Genomic DNA, 15,000 nt, shown 5'->3' on the forward strand with positions numbered 1-15,000 from the left:
CATAGTGACCTCTTTGGCCCTAAATCACCTGTCTCTTTTGTCCCTGTGTCCCTGTCCTCCCTGTCCCCCCAGCCTGCTGTACCCTAAGATTCTGGCGTGTCTGACGGAGATGAGGACTATGAATGAGGAGTATACCAAACAGGTTCTACAGATTCAGGACATCCAGCCAGGCAACTCATTTGACCCACTCATCCTGGAGGTGGTCAGCAAGGACCCCTGAGACAGACACACCAAGACAGGCAGCAGCAGGGATGCCTAAATCACTTTCCGTCAGGTTTCAACAAGGACATCTAGGGAGAATCTCAATGACATGCTCCTTGTGTCCTCTCTCCTCGACTCCTCAAAATCCATTGGATGAAAGAGCCAGAGGTCCCTCCCTTCCGACCTTCTCTTCCTATGGGTTTTGAGAAGGAGGCGAGAAGAAAGGACGCAAGGAGTATGTAATTGAGAAAAGGACCTAAATCACTTTCAGACAGGTTAATCCACTTACCTCAGCCCGATATAAAGAACGGATGCCTAAATAATTGTGACAGGCTTCAACAGAGACATGTAAAACTGCCTATGGGGTGATTTAATCATTTTCCCTCTCATGAATGTAGCTTTTATTTTATTCAAAATATATCAAAATATATCAAAAGAGCTATACGTAGTTTTTATACTTAGTTTTTTAACGTGTGCTTGCTTGTATGTTTTTTTCTTTCATCATTCAATTATGCATATTGCCAACACAAAATGATTGTCAGAGACTCAGACAATTGTGTTTAAAGCACTAATGCAAAATCATCTTATACAGGACTGAACGAGGGGATGTCCCCTATGGTTCTACAGAGGTTTAAGGAGTGATTTTGTTTTCTGTGAAAAACACTCTTTGGCTGCTGTATTTCCTAAAGCTGGTCAAGTGCCTCCTTAAGTGCGAGACAAAATAAATCTTGTACATATCAATTTATCCTCATCACAGACATGTCACAGGTGAAAAGAACAGTACATTCAGAATCTACATGTGATATACATCATCGTATATGTATTGTTAACGTTACAAATGATGCAGGTACCTGTATTCTGTGTTTTAGTGTATTTGTGTTTTTGCCTTGTTACGTGAATGTTTGCTTGTTTTTTTCTAGACATGTACAGACGTGTGTTTGGCTGTGTGAGCGTTGGGTCATGGTTGTCGTTGGTGTTTTCTGCCTTAAATATTTATCTTTCTGTGTGCTGTAACACTAGTAGACACACAGGACCTCCATGGCTAGAACGTAATGACTTTTGAACTTTGTTTTGACATACTAGTCCTACCTCCCATGAGCTCAGGTCTACAATTCCTTAGGCTTTCCTCCTTCTATTAGTGTACGGCCACACAAAGATTTGGTGTCTGAAATGTATGGATTGAGACAATCGTTTTTCAATGGACGTCATCAGATAATGCAGCCTGGTCTCGTAGACTAGATGTAACATATTAAATACGGGACACTCAAATGAGCATGATAGGTTACATTTGGAATGGTTACATAAGACAGATGGATACTTCAGGCAAAAACAAAAGTAGGGTGATTGGTGTATATCGCAACAGTCTAGTAACCCAAAGGTTGAGAGTTCAAATCTCATCACGGACAATTTTAGCTAATTATCAACCTTTCAACTACTTACTACTTTTTAGCTACTATGCAACTACTTAGCATGTTAGCTAACCCTTCCCCTATCCCTAATCTTAACCCTTCCCCTAACCCTTTAACCTAACTCATAAACTTAACCTTAACCCTAACACCTAGCCTAGCTAATATTAGCCAGCTAGCTAACGTTAGCCATCTACCTAGAATTCGTAACATATTGTACAGCAGCAAATTCGCAGCACATTGTACGTTTTTCTAATTTGTAACATATTATACGAAATGGGTGATGGACAACCACAAATGAATACATATCATACTAAATGGAGAGTCTCAGATTTATGTACAGAATAATAGGAAATACTTTGCGACCAGGTTGGATAATGGATGATAATCTGTAAAAAAAACACACAAGATGTCTGCCTTGCATGTGTATGTAACTCATCCAGAAAACAGTTGAGTAGAATGGTGAACGCATTTGCATTTTCATGTCTCAACTGAAAATCTCACTTTTTAAAAGTTCATATTCTGTTAACTCATGCGTCATACCCAAATAATGGTGTTGACTCATCCTATACAAAGCATAAATTGGAGAAAAACACTTCAAACGACCCACCTCAAACTTGTATCTCAAACAGTGTTTGTTTGAGGTGGTCCTATGTGTCTCAGTCAATAGAGTATGGTGTTTATAAGGGTTGTGGGTTTGATTCCCGCTGGGGCCACCCATATGGAAAATCTATGCACGCATGACATAAGTCGCTTTCGATTAAAATGTCTGCTGAAATGTTATATTATCAGCAGTCTACTCACATGCACTTTCTGAATGACCGGTATAGACCCACTCCATTCCAACACAGAAAATATGCTTTTTTAACGTAAGTAATGACCATTTTTGGGAAAGAAAACTATTTCACTCATTGTATTTAATTATAGGTCATATTTCATAGAAATCTGGAAACACTGGACAGTTTTTTTAAGCTCTTTTGTATGTTAAAATAAAAGTTCTACATTTAAATTATGGCTGAAGTGCTCTCTTCTATCAAACCCTCGGATCAAGAGGAATCTAAGTTTGACTATAACAGAACCATGTAGAACAGGGCTGGGCAACATACGGCCCATGGGCCAGAGACCATTCAGTCTGTCCCACGGGAGGTTTGAGTCATTTGGAATATTAGTATTTTGGGTTAAAAAAAACACTCCAGGCTACTCTTGAACACTTAAAACTACATAAAAAGTATGTTGAAATTATAATGGAGCGTTTTTAAATAACTGCCTTTTTCCTGGCCCGCAAATGGCTTTTGACGAACAAATCGATCCGAAAGCAATCCTCTGAATTTTGAAATCCCTTAATTGCCCACCCCTGGTGTAGATTGTGTGGATGGGCTGTGGCCCCATGTGGCTAGTCATCTACTGTAGTGTGTTGTTAGTCATAGCCTGCTGTTCTACTGTACATACTTAGCTCTACGACAGATGTCATAACAGGGCAAGAACACACACACAACACACACAGAGGTCAAGGCTTGTTCATTTCCAGGCTATCCTACTCTTTATTTAATGCAAATGACAGTACCAGGAAACCAGGGAACTATTCCTCAGGGCACGCAGGGGGAAGTATTTACAGGGGCGAACATTTAGGATACCTTCACAGAACAACAAAAAACAACCATTTAAAAATGAAATAAAATGTCACAAACCGAGGCATTCAAGTAGTAGTGGTATTGTTATACAGTTAGTTTTCTGTCCTCTTTTATTTTTTCTTTAAGCTCAGTTAGCATATTCTTCTGCCACGAGTGTGATGATGCCACAGTCGGTATATTATAGTCCACTATCCTTGCTTGTCTTTGTTTTGGTAACTGAAACGGTTGTGGTGTGGATTGACATGGTTCACTCTGGTTGAACTGGAGTCAGGGGAGAAAGGTGAAGTGGTCACACTGGTGGGATAGACGGCAACATGTTGATGAACGCAAATGTTACAGCAAACAGGACGGGATGGCACGGCGGGGGACATGATAAACCCCTCAGACCACAGAGGGATGGGGGTGGAAAAGAGAAGGGGTGTGTAGACAATGAGATACAATGTACTGCATTACCTCTGAGGATGGCTTGTCACAACATCAATATCATCAATTGGCGTAATGGCTTTGATACCAGAAGCATCATTTTGACTGAATACATAATGTACTCTAATGTATGTCTATGCTATGTTGACTCTGTTGTCTGTGTGGAAGATATTTCTGTACCCTAGTGAAGCCATAACAGCCATTGATTCAAATCAAGCACAGGCCTTTCTTCAAATCGGGACAACAATCTTGAACTATATATAGATCATGTTTTAAAAACAGATTTCTAACAAAAATCTTTAAACGTGGGGAAAAGGGAGAGAAATTCTAACGTTAAACGAACATTGGCACAACTCTTGGCTGAAACTGAGATCTGAGAGGAGGGGGGAGAAAGTAATTCAACAGCACCAAAGGAGGATGTAAGGTTATGTGATGTGAGGGGGGGAGATAACGGGGCCAAGGCGAAGGTGTATGAAAGAAAAGGCACTCCAAACTATAGATACACTATACATGACCAGGTATTGTTCCAATAATACAGCTGTCATCTACTGTAATGTACAGGTACAGATTGAACTATATGGCTGGATAAAGCATCATCATCATCTACAATATCCAACAAACAAGTCTGTTTTTTGCTTCTTTTCTCCCCCCATGTCTTTGTTTTTGCTCATAAACAGTACAGAAGTCTACATATATACTGTACATACCATGATCACAACATAAAAACAGAAGAAACTAACAAACATAAAAAAATAAAACATGAGTCAGGATTTGGTGAGGAGCATATGAACTGTGTACATATACACAGTGTAGTTGTGTTGTCATATTGAACCTGTGTGAATATGTCTGGGTAAGTAAGACGCTCTACTCTGAGAGACTGGAGCAGAGAGGTGCTTGTGTGGTTCAGGTGGAGAGAGATAGAGGAAAGAGAAGAATGCTAGACTAATGTTCAATTAACGTTGGGCCAACATTTGATGAACATTGTACTAACACTGAGTCAGTGGTCACAATCGGAGAGCCAGCAGTGACAGAGAACTCCTCGCAATCTAGCCAGAAACAACAGAGACCTCTCCATGGCTGTATTCCAAATCAAATGCTGGGGGGTAGAAGCTAGGGGCTGGTTTGGAAGACAAAGTCTTCATCTAAAGAGACAGAAAGAAGGTGTGGGGGAGACATCCCCTCCAAAACTGACTGCATTACAACACAGTCATCTGATAGAGATAAATAAAACATAGTTGAGGAACAGAGCGTTTTTCTAGTCCTGTCTACAGCATTAACATTATAATTACATACAGGAAAACAGGGAAGTGACTGCTGAAGAAAAGTATTTTCTAGCCAAAGAAATCACACCACCTTGCCTCTTCATGTCTTTAGGCAGTAGCAAATATTGCCCCTGCTCTGTGAGTCAACAACTAACCGTTATGGATTCTGAACCATTAAAGTTAAATATACATATATCTATATCTATATCTATATATATATATATATATTTGTACATAATGCAAAGTAATATATAAACGGTGTATGCATGTATACACTGAGTGTACAAACATTAGGAACACCATCTGTTTCCATGACAGACTGTCCAGGTGAATCCAGGTGAAAGCTATCCCTTATTGATGTCTCTTGTTAAATCTACTTCTCAGTATAGAGATAAAGGTGAGGAGACAGGTTAAAGAAAGATGTTTAAGCCTTGAGACAGTAGAGACATGGATTGTGTACCGTATGTGTGACATTCAGACGTAATGGGAAAGACAAAAGATTTGTGTGCCTTTGAATGGGGTATGGTAGTAGGTGCCAGGCGCACCGGAGTCTCAAGAACTACAACGCTGCTGGGTTTTTCACATGCAACAGTTTCCCGTGTGTATCATTTATGGTCTCCCACCCAAATGACATCCAGCCAACTTGACACAACTGTGGGAAGCATTGGAGTCATCATGGGCCAGCATCCCTGTAGAACAAGGGTGTTCCTAATGATTTGTACATTCAGTGTAAATGTAATACAAGCACACAGAACCATAGACATCTGACATGTCAATCTAAATGATCCCACCCACCCTAAGCCAAGGGAATATCAAATAAAAACAGAATAAAACTGTTCGCTAACCGTTTAAAAACAACCCCGAGCAAACCTCTGACAACATCAAAACCTCCCTTCTGATTGGACTGTCCACATATAGCAGGACCTTCATGCATCGGCGTGTGTTGGTAAGAATGTATGTGTGTGTGTGTGTGTATGTGTGCCTCATGTCTAATTAGCAGAAGTGTGGACGTCAATGCAGGGGTGAAAGGTCACTCTGGGTGCTCCTAACTATACTCAGGCCATGCACTACAGGAGGAGGAGCCTGGGTGGCCATCCAAACCAGGGGGTGTCAGAGGGGAAGTGAGGATATGAAGGAGTGTGGTGTAGAGAGAGGGCGAGAGGGAGGGACTGATCCTTAATGTGGGGGGTGCTTCATTGTGGACAAGGAAGAGGAGGAGGGTGAGGGGACAGATAATTACTTTGATACATAGATTGTCTTCTTGGAATTATTAGCAGGCTAGTATTATGTATATATGGTACGTTTATATATGAATACTCTTATATTTCATCATCCTCCCCTGCCCCCACCACTACCTCCCTCTAACAGACCATAAAGATGTCCTCAGTGGAGTAGGTTGCAGAAATCAAACACTTAGATGGGTGACGTGGAGGGCGTTGTTGTTGTCATCTGTTTTAAACCCTGCCATGTCATCATTCTTACAGCTGGCACCCAGGTGCACCCCTGAATGGGGCGATGTGGGGGGGGGGTCAGAGAGGGAGGGTTCAGGAGGTGGAGTTGGAAGCAGAGGCTGAGGCGGTAGTGGTGCTGGGGCCACGATCTGTGCTGTTACCATCTAGAAAGGAGGACAGGAGAGTAGGGGGAGGAAAATGATTCCCTCATTTACACAATGAGTAAACAAGTGTTTTTTATAAGACATTTTCCTGGGAGAGAGAGACAGAGAGAGAAAAGAGAGAGAGAGAACATAGACAGAGTTGGAGAGGGATGGAGAGGTGTGGGTTAACCTGTGGTGACGGTGGCGTTGGTTGGGGTGGAGGTGGTGACCTGAGAGCGGGCGTGGGTGGGGATTAGGATGTTGGCCAGCGAGGGATTACTGGACAGCTCTATGAGAGAGACACGGTACACCAGATTACAGCAGATCACATCCACCACAGATAAACACATCCAAACACAACTCACACATAGGTCACACACACATATTACAGCAGGTAGCATTAGTACAGAGACTGACAGAGAGAGACCACATCATTATACATGTAGGAGAAGAAACTCTCCGTACCGCAGATAAAACAGACAGGCAGACAGTGTATTGACAAGGTGCTGTACCCTGGGTGGTGAAGTTGAAGAGAGAGGGTTTTTCTCGCCCGTTGGGCAGCTTGACATTGGGGTCCCTCAGCTCGTCGAAGAAGGAGTGTGCACACGCCTCAAGGGGGGTGAGGCGCGAGGTGGGGGTGTACTCCAGCAGCCGAGAGCACAGGGCAATGGCCTCCGGGGGCGTGCGCGGCCGGAACACCTAGCAGCCAATCCAACGCAATGACGAGTCAGGGGGCCAATCACAAAGGCGAGACTAGAATCAGTAAACCAATCAATTTCAAACTAGTATCATGAATACAATGATGTATGCGGTCATGATAGCAGGTGTGAGAGAGGAGGATTTCAGTCTCTGCTTATAGATATGAAATGGAGAGAGAATGTAATTATTATTATTATTATGAATGTTACAGATATTACCTAACTTAACTGACAAGGGTCGACACAAAGGTGAGGGTGATATACATAGAAAAATACATGACCGTTCAAAATGTGTCACTTAGAAATGTCCTTGTTTTTGAAAATAAAAAAAATTGTCCATTAAAATAACAACATTGATCAGAAATACAGTGTAGACATTGCTAATGTTGTAAATGACTATTGTAGCTTGAAACAGTTGATTTTGTTATGGAATATATACATAGGCGAACAGAGGCCCATTGTCAGCAACCATCACTCCTGTGTTCCAATGGCACGTTGTGTTAGCGTATCCAAGTTTATCATTTAAAAGGCTAACTGATCATTAGAAAACAATTTTGCAATTATGTTAGCGCACATGAAAACTGTTATCCTGATTAAAGAAGCAATACAACTGGCCTTCTTTAGACTAGTTGAGTATCTGGAGCATCAGCATTTGTGGGTTCGATTACAGGCTCAAAATGGCCAGAAACAAAGACCTTTCTCCGGAAACTCATCAGTCTGTTCTTGTTCTGAGAAATGAAGGCAATTCCATGCGAGAAATTGCCAAGAAACTGAAGATCTCGTACAACGCTGTGTACTACTCCCTTCACAGAACAGAGTAAACTGGCTCTAACCTGAATAGAAAGAGGAGTGGGGGGCCCTGGTGCACAACTGAGCAAGAGGACAAGTATATTAGAGTTTCTAGTTTGAGAAACAGACGCCACACAAGTCCTCAACTGGCAGCTTCATTAAATCGTACCCGTAAAACACCAGTCTTAACGCCAACAGTGAAGAGGAGACTCCAGGATGCTGGCCTTCTAGGCAGAGTTCCTCTGTCCAGTGTCTGTGTTCTTTTGCCCATCTTAATCTTTTATTGAGATATAGTTTTTCTTTGCAAGGCCAGCATCCCGGAGTCGCCTCTTCACTGTTGACATTGAGACTGGTGTTTTGCGGGTACGATTTAATGAAGCTGCCAACTACTTTTTTTCTTTCAAAAACAAAGACATTTCTAAGTGACTCCAAACTTTTGAACGGGAATGTACAGTCGTGGCCAAAAGGTTTGAGAATGACACAAATATTAATTTTCACAAAGTTTGCTACTTGCAGTGTCTTCAGATATTTTTGTCAGATGTTACTATGGAATACTGAAGTGTAATTACAAGCATTTAATAAGTGTCAAAACCTTTTATTGACAATTACATGAAGTTGATGCAAAGAGTCAATATTTTCAGCGTTGACCCTTCTTTTTCAAGACCTCTGCAATCCGCCCTGGCATGCTGTCTATTAACTTCTGGGCCACATCCTGACTGATGGCAGCCCATTCTTGCATAATTAATGCTTGGCGTTTGTGGGTTTTTGTTTGTCCACCTTCTTCTTGAGGATTGACCACAAGTTCTCAATGGGATTAAGGTCTGGGGAGTTTCCTGGCCATGGACCCAAATTATCAATGTTTTGTTCCCCGAGCCACTTAGTGATCACTTTTGCCTCATGGCAAGTTGCTCCATCATGCTGGAAAAGGCATTGTTCCTCACAAAACTGTTCCTGGGTGGTTGGGAGAAGTTGCTCTTGGAGGATGTGTTGGTACCGTACTTTATTCATGGCTGTTTTCTTATGCAAAATTGCGAGTGAGCCCACTCCCTTGGCTGAGAAGCAACCCCACACATGAATGGTCTCAGGAGGCTTTACTGTTGGCATGACACAGGACTGATGGTAGCGCTCACCTTGTCTTCTCCGGACAAGCTTTTTTCCCGGATTCCCCAAACAATCGGAAAGGGGTTTCATCAGAGAAAATGACTTTACCCCAGTCCTCAGCAGTCCAATCCCTGTACCTTTTGCAGAATATCAGTCTGTCCCTGATGTGTTTCCTGGAGAGAAGTAGCTTCTTTCTTGCCCTTCTTGACACCAGACCATCCTCCAAAAGTCTTCACCTCACTATGCATGCAGATGCACTCACACCTGCCTGCTGCCATTCCTGAGCAAGCTCTATACTGGTGGTGCCCCGATCCAGCAGCTGAATCAACTTTAGGAGAAGGTCCTGGCGCTTGCTGGACTTTCTTGGGCGCCCTGAAGCCTTCTTCACAATAATTCAACCGCTCTTCTTGAAGTTCTTTATGATCGATAAATGGTTGATTTAGGTGCAATCTTACTGGCAGCAATATCCTTGCATGTGAAGCCCTTTTTGCGCAAAGCAATGATGACGGCACGTGTTTCCTTGCAGGTAACCATGGATGACAGAGGAGGAACAATGATTCCAAGCACCACCCTCCTTTTGCAGCTTCCAGTCGGTTATTCAAACTCAATCAGCATGACAGCGTGATCTCCAGCCTTATCCTTATCAACACTCACACCTGTGTTAACGAGATAATCAGTGACATGATGTCAGCTGGTCCTTTTGTGGCAGGGCTGAAATGCAGTGGAAATGTTTTTGGGGGATTTCAAATAATTTGCATGGCAAAGAGGGACTTTGCAATTAATAGCAATTCATCTGCTCACTCTTTATAACATTCTGGAGTATATGCAAATTGCCATCATACAAACTGAGGCAGCAGACTTTGTGAAATTTAATATTTGTGTCATTCTCAAAACTTTTGGCCACGACTGTATATTTGAACTTTGTGCGTCTGTTAAAACCACGAGGAGGGCTCATTGTCCATAGATTGTCCTCTGTATTTGTCCAGTTCAAGTGTAAAGAGCACAGCCCTACAGGAGCAGGGTAGGAGACTCTAGGCCAGTAATGGGCAACTCCAGTCCTCGGGGCTATCAGTCCCCATTCCTAGCAAACACAGCTGATTGAACTATTTGCATTTTAAACTGAAGATAAGGATTAGTCGATTATTGGGCGTCAGGTGTGTCAGCTGGGGCTCAGGAAAAAGTATGACAATAATCAGAACCCAAGGACTGAAGTTGTCCATCCCTGGTCTAGACAGGCAGCACAGAGACTGGGTGGCTAGAAGATGCAGTACTAGAGAACAAGCACAAGGTGGAGTCTAGGGAGACACCAGGAGGACCTGCTCTACAACACTGCTCATTTGCCATTTGACTTCGGCCCTGTTCAAATACTGTGACAATGTCCTCTTTGCTAACTCCCTTTCTTGAGGTTATCACCGACCTGACCTGAGGACTTCTTCATGTGCCCTTGCAGATTAGAAAGAATCTGATGGTTGTAAGAAATATGGTAGAAACCCCAGCTAGTCTACCAGGAAGCTAGTGGGGCTCGACGCAACTGTTACCATATAGCTTACACCTATCCAACCCTTACAAATCTAGGTGGGGCCCATCATGAAGTGTCTAGGTGAAGGGGTTTATTTTGGATATTAGGGAGTACAGATATATGGGATGGCAGAGATGAATGCCTGGCATGCTGGCGAGGAGAGCACAGAGAGATGATGCTAGGGGAGGGGGTGGATTGTAGAGTAGTAAAAGAGTTCCTGTACCTGTTGACTCACCTTAGTCCATGGGTGTGCCTTAATCTGGGGGAACTTGAACTCAGTGTAGTTGGGGTTCATCTCTCGGATCTGCTCCCGTGTAGGGGTCCCCAGAACCTACAGCACAGAGACAGGAGAGGAGAAGAGAGGGGAAAGGAGAGACGGAGAGAGGGGGAGGGAGAGACGGAGAAAGAGCGGGGGAAGAGAGAGGAGGTAGGGAGAAAGAGAGAAAGAGATGGACAGAGAGAAGAGGGGGAGGGAAGGAGAGACGGCGAGAGAGCGGAGGTAGGGAGAGACAGAGAGTGGAGGTAGGGAGAGACAAAGAGAGATGAGGAAGAAAGGGGAGGAAGAGACGAATGAGGGGAAGAATATGACAAAAAGAGGAGAGTGCATGAGCAGTGAAGAGATTTAGAGACAATTTACAGCGAGAGAGAGAGACACAGGTGAGAGTGTGCCAACTTTCATTCGATGAAATAGAGAGAACTGACAGGCTAGTATCAGTACCTTGATGATCTCCACCAGCTGATCCACTCCACTGTCGCCAGGGAAGATTGGTTGCCCTAGCAACAGCTCTGCTAGCACACATCCAGCTGACCACACATCTGTAGAGGGGGCGGAGCATAAACAGGAAGATGTCGTGATTAGCATACCTGCTCTAGAGGTGTAGTTTGACTTTAAACGGTTAGAATTTAGCATATATATGCTAGGGTTTATATGAATTTCAATGGGGTTTAGCTGTACGCGGTTAGCTGTTAGCTCACCTATGCTGGAGGTGTAGTCGGTGGCACCAAAGATGAGCTCGGGGGCTCTGTAGTAGCGAGAGCAGATATAGGACACGTTGGGCTCTCCACGTACCAGCTGCTTAGCACTGGAGACAACATCACCACACACTGTCAGTCACATACACTCCTCATCAATCATCATCATCATTATCATCATCATAGTTATCAATATCATAGTCATCTTCATGATCATTAACATCACTGCCATAATCATCCTCATCCTAGCCAATCAAAGCTAATGAGAACTGCAGATTCTTTCACATATTTCAAACTGACCTGCCGAAGTCACAGAGTTTGAGCACAGCCGTCTCGGGGTCCAGCAGCAGGTTCTGGGGTTTGATGTCCCGATGGCAGATCCCAAAAGAGTGGATGTAGGCCAGACTCCTGAACAACTGGTACATATATAACTACAACACACACACACACACACACATTAGAAATGGAAAGCAGAGGATACACATGATGGCAACATAGTGTGCACACATACAGGCACTCACACACACACACACCTTGACATAGACTATGGGCAGAGTCTGTTTGGCTCGGCTGTAGTGTCTGGCAACTCTGTAGACTGTCTCAGGAACATAGTCCAGAACCAGGTTTAGATACACCTCATCCTTCTGTTACAGAGAGAGAGAAAGAGAGCGAGAGCGAGAGAGAGAGAGAGAGAGAGAGAGAGAGAGAGAGAGAGAGAGAGAGAGAGAGAGAATGAGGGGGGAGAGGTTAGGCAACACACACAGACAATGTAACTTGTTTGACGATCAGTGACACTTCACTCTGGCATGCCCATGTCCATCTCATAGACTGTCTGCCAATTCTTTACTCCCTCAATGTCTCTGTTTTGTCTTGTCTTCTCCCTCTCTCTCTCTCGAAAGCATTGGTTGCTGTGGTGACAGCGAGGAAACAGCCTGTTTGTGTGATGATATCACTGTGTCTGTACTGTGCTCCATTGTGTAGTGTTTCCCCCGAGGGCAGGAAAAGCACGCCTGCGTCACCAGCCTCTTGACGTGACGCACCACCGCAGACAGTGATGTAATTTCCTGCCAAGGGCACAAGGGGGCTGGGTGGAGACAGGAAGTGCTCGTCTGGCCTCAGTGACCCCGAAAGGATGTCACTTGTCCCCCTAATGCACCCCACTCCTATACCAAGCCTACCACTCGATTCCTCTTCCTTTTCCTATGATCTGATTAGGGAAGGTCGATGGCCTGCCATAACGTCACATGCCATCCGTTCTTCATCTTTGAGCTCAGACTTTACCCACAATTCCTCTGGATATGCCCAAAGAAGGTTGTAGTGAAACGGCAGGTCTATGAGTGTACCTTCTTTCGCAACTCAACCTTTGCATTCTACTCCCTCTGTTCCATTTGCTAGCAAAGCCAGTTAGCAAACTAACCTGAGCAGACAGAGTGTAGCGTGAGAAGCTAGCTGGCTGTTCAGGTGAGTTAGTGTTATCATGGATTCTGGTAAGAAGAGGGGCGGGGGGGGACACATCGACACATCGATGGCCCTGAACTAACTTTATTTGACTCTATGTAAACTGGAAACCACAGAGGTTACATTCATATTTGCTCGGGATTTTAACAAGGCTAATCTGAAAACAAGACTCCCTAAATTCTATCAGCATATAGATTGTGCTAACAAAGCTGGAAAAACCCTGGATCATTATTCTAACTTCCGCGGCGCATATAAGGCCCGACCCGCTCTCCTTTCGGAAAAGCTGACAACGACTCCATTTTGTTGCTTCCGACCTACAGACAGAAACTAAAACAGGAAGCTCCTGCGCTCAGGTATGTTCATGCACGCCTCCAACTCAATCATCAAGTTTGCGGACGACACTACAGTAGTAGGCTTGATTACCAACAACGACGAGACGGCCTACAGGGAGGAGGTGAGGGCCCTCGGGGTGTGGTATCAGGAAAAAACCTCACACTCAACGTCAACAAAACAAAGGAGATGATTGTGGACTTCAGGAAACAGTAGAGGGAGCACCCCCCTATCCACATCGACGGGCAGTAGTGGAGAGGGTAGTAAGTTTTAAGTTCCTCGGCGTACACATCACAGACAAACTGAATTGGTCCACCCACACAGACGGTGTTGTGAAGAAGGCGCAGCAGCGCCACTTCAACCTCAGGAGGCTGAAGAAATTCGGCTTGTCACCAAAAGCACTCACAAACTTCTACAAACTTCTGTCTGGCTGTATCACCGCCTGGTACGGTAACTGCTCTGCCCATAACCGTAAGGCTCTCCAGAGGGTACTGAGGTCTGCACAACGCATCACCGGGGGCAAACTACCTGCCCTCCAGGACACCTACACCACCCGATGTCACAGGAAGGCCATAATGATCAGCAAGGACAACAACCACCCGAGCCACTGCCTGTTCACGCCACGATCCTCCAGAAGGTGAGGTCAGTACAGGTGCATCAAAGCTGGGACCGAGAGACTGAAAAACAGCTTCTATCTCAAGGCCATCAGACTGTTAAACAGCCACCACTAACATTGAGTGGCTGCTGCCAACACACTGACACAACTCCAGCCACTTTAATAATGGAATTGATGGAAATTGATGTACAAATGTATCACCAGACACTTTAAACAATGCCACTTAATATAATGTTTACATACCCTACATTACCCATCTCATACGTATATGTATATATTGTACTCATTTAAACTGCTGCATCTACTGCATCTTGCCATCTTTATACATTTACATTTAAGTCATTTAGCAGACGCTCTTATCCAGAGCGACTTACAAATTGGTGCATTCACCTTATGTAATACATGTATCACTAGCCACTTTAAACTATGCCACTTTATGTTTATATAGCCTACATTACTCATCTCATATGTATATACTGTACTCTATACCATCTACTGCATATATCTTTATGTACATATTCTGTATCCCTTTACACGTGTGTGTATAAGGTAGTAGTTGTGGAGTTGTTAGGTTAGATTACTTGTTGGTTATTACTGCATTGTCTGAACTAGAAGCACAAGCATTTCGCTACATTCGCATTAACATCTGCTAACCATGTGTATGTGACAAATCATTTGATTTGATTTGAAACAGTTCTGTCCACTAGAATAGACCCGTCTGGACCCTTTTCTCTTTCTCACGCAGAGTCTATAGACACACACGCACACGCACACAAACGCACGCACACACACGCACACACACACACGCACACGCACACACACACACACACACACCTTTTTTGTTTTTGTTCTTTACACCTTTATTTAATCTTTATTTAATCTTTATTTAATCTTTATTTAATCTTTATTTAATCTTTATTTATTTATTTAACTAGGCAAGTCAGTTAAGAACACATTCTTATTGTCAATGACCTAGGAACGGTGGGTTAACTGCCTCGTT

At 43.7% G+C, this 15,000-nt stretch overlaps 2 protein-coding genes across 6 annotated transcripts in view; one reads left to right on the forward strand and one right to left on the reverse strand.

Annotated features, from left to right (window-relative positions):
* Positions 1 to 2,616, forward strand: part of nr1i2 (nuclear receptor subfamily 1, group I, member 2) — a 21,805-nt gene extending 19,189 nt beyond the window's left edge. For all 3 annotated transcript variants that reach the window (XM_035767609.2, XM_035767610.2, XM_035767611.2), the window contains exon 9: positions 73 to 2,616. In XM_035767609.2, coding sequence (XP_035623502.1) covers positions 73 to 220 — 148 coding nt within the window. In that variant the 3' untranslated portion in view covers positions 221 to 2,616. The remainder of the gene's footprint in view (positions 1 to 72) is intronic.
* Positions 2,617 to 3,114: 498 nt separating this feature from the next.
* Positions 3,115 to 15,000, reverse strand: part of LOC118380638 (glycogen synthase kinase-3 beta) — a 62,798-nt gene continuing 50,912 nt past the window's right edge. For 2 of the 3 annotated variants that reach the window (XM_052493335.1, XM_052493333.1), the window contains exons 4-11: positions 12,130 to 12,240; positions 11,897 to 12,027; positions 11,600 to 11,706; positions 11,343 to 11,440; positions 10,848 to 10,955; positions 7,030 to 7,216; positions 6,708 to 6,806; positions 3,115 to 6,538 (exon numbers count right to left, since the gene is read on the reverse strand). In XM_052493335.1, coding sequence (XP_052349295.1) covers positions 6,468 to 6,538; positions 6,708 to 6,806; positions 7,030 to 7,216; positions 10,848 to 10,955; positions 11,343 to 11,440; positions 11,600 to 11,706; positions 11,897 to 12,027; positions 12,130 to 12,240 — 912 coding nt within the window. In that variant the 3' untranslated portion in view covers positions 3,115 to 6,467. The remainder of the gene's footprint in view (positions 6,539 to 6,707; positions 6,807 to 7,029; positions 7,217 to 10,847; positions 10,956 to 11,342; positions 11,441 to 11,599; positions 11,707 to 11,896; positions 12,028 to 12,129; positions 12,241 to 15,000) is intronic. The other variant, XM_052493334.1, reaches the window with a different exon arrangement.

This window comes from Oncorhynchus keta, chromosome 34 (assembly GCF_023373465.1).
Source record: "Oncorhynchus keta strain PuntledgeMale-10-30-2019 chromosome 34, Oket_V2, whole genome shotgun sequence".
Classification (NCBI taxonomy): Eukaryota; Metazoa; Chordata; class Actinopteri; order Salmoniformes; family Salmonidae; genus Oncorhynchus; species Oncorhynchus keta.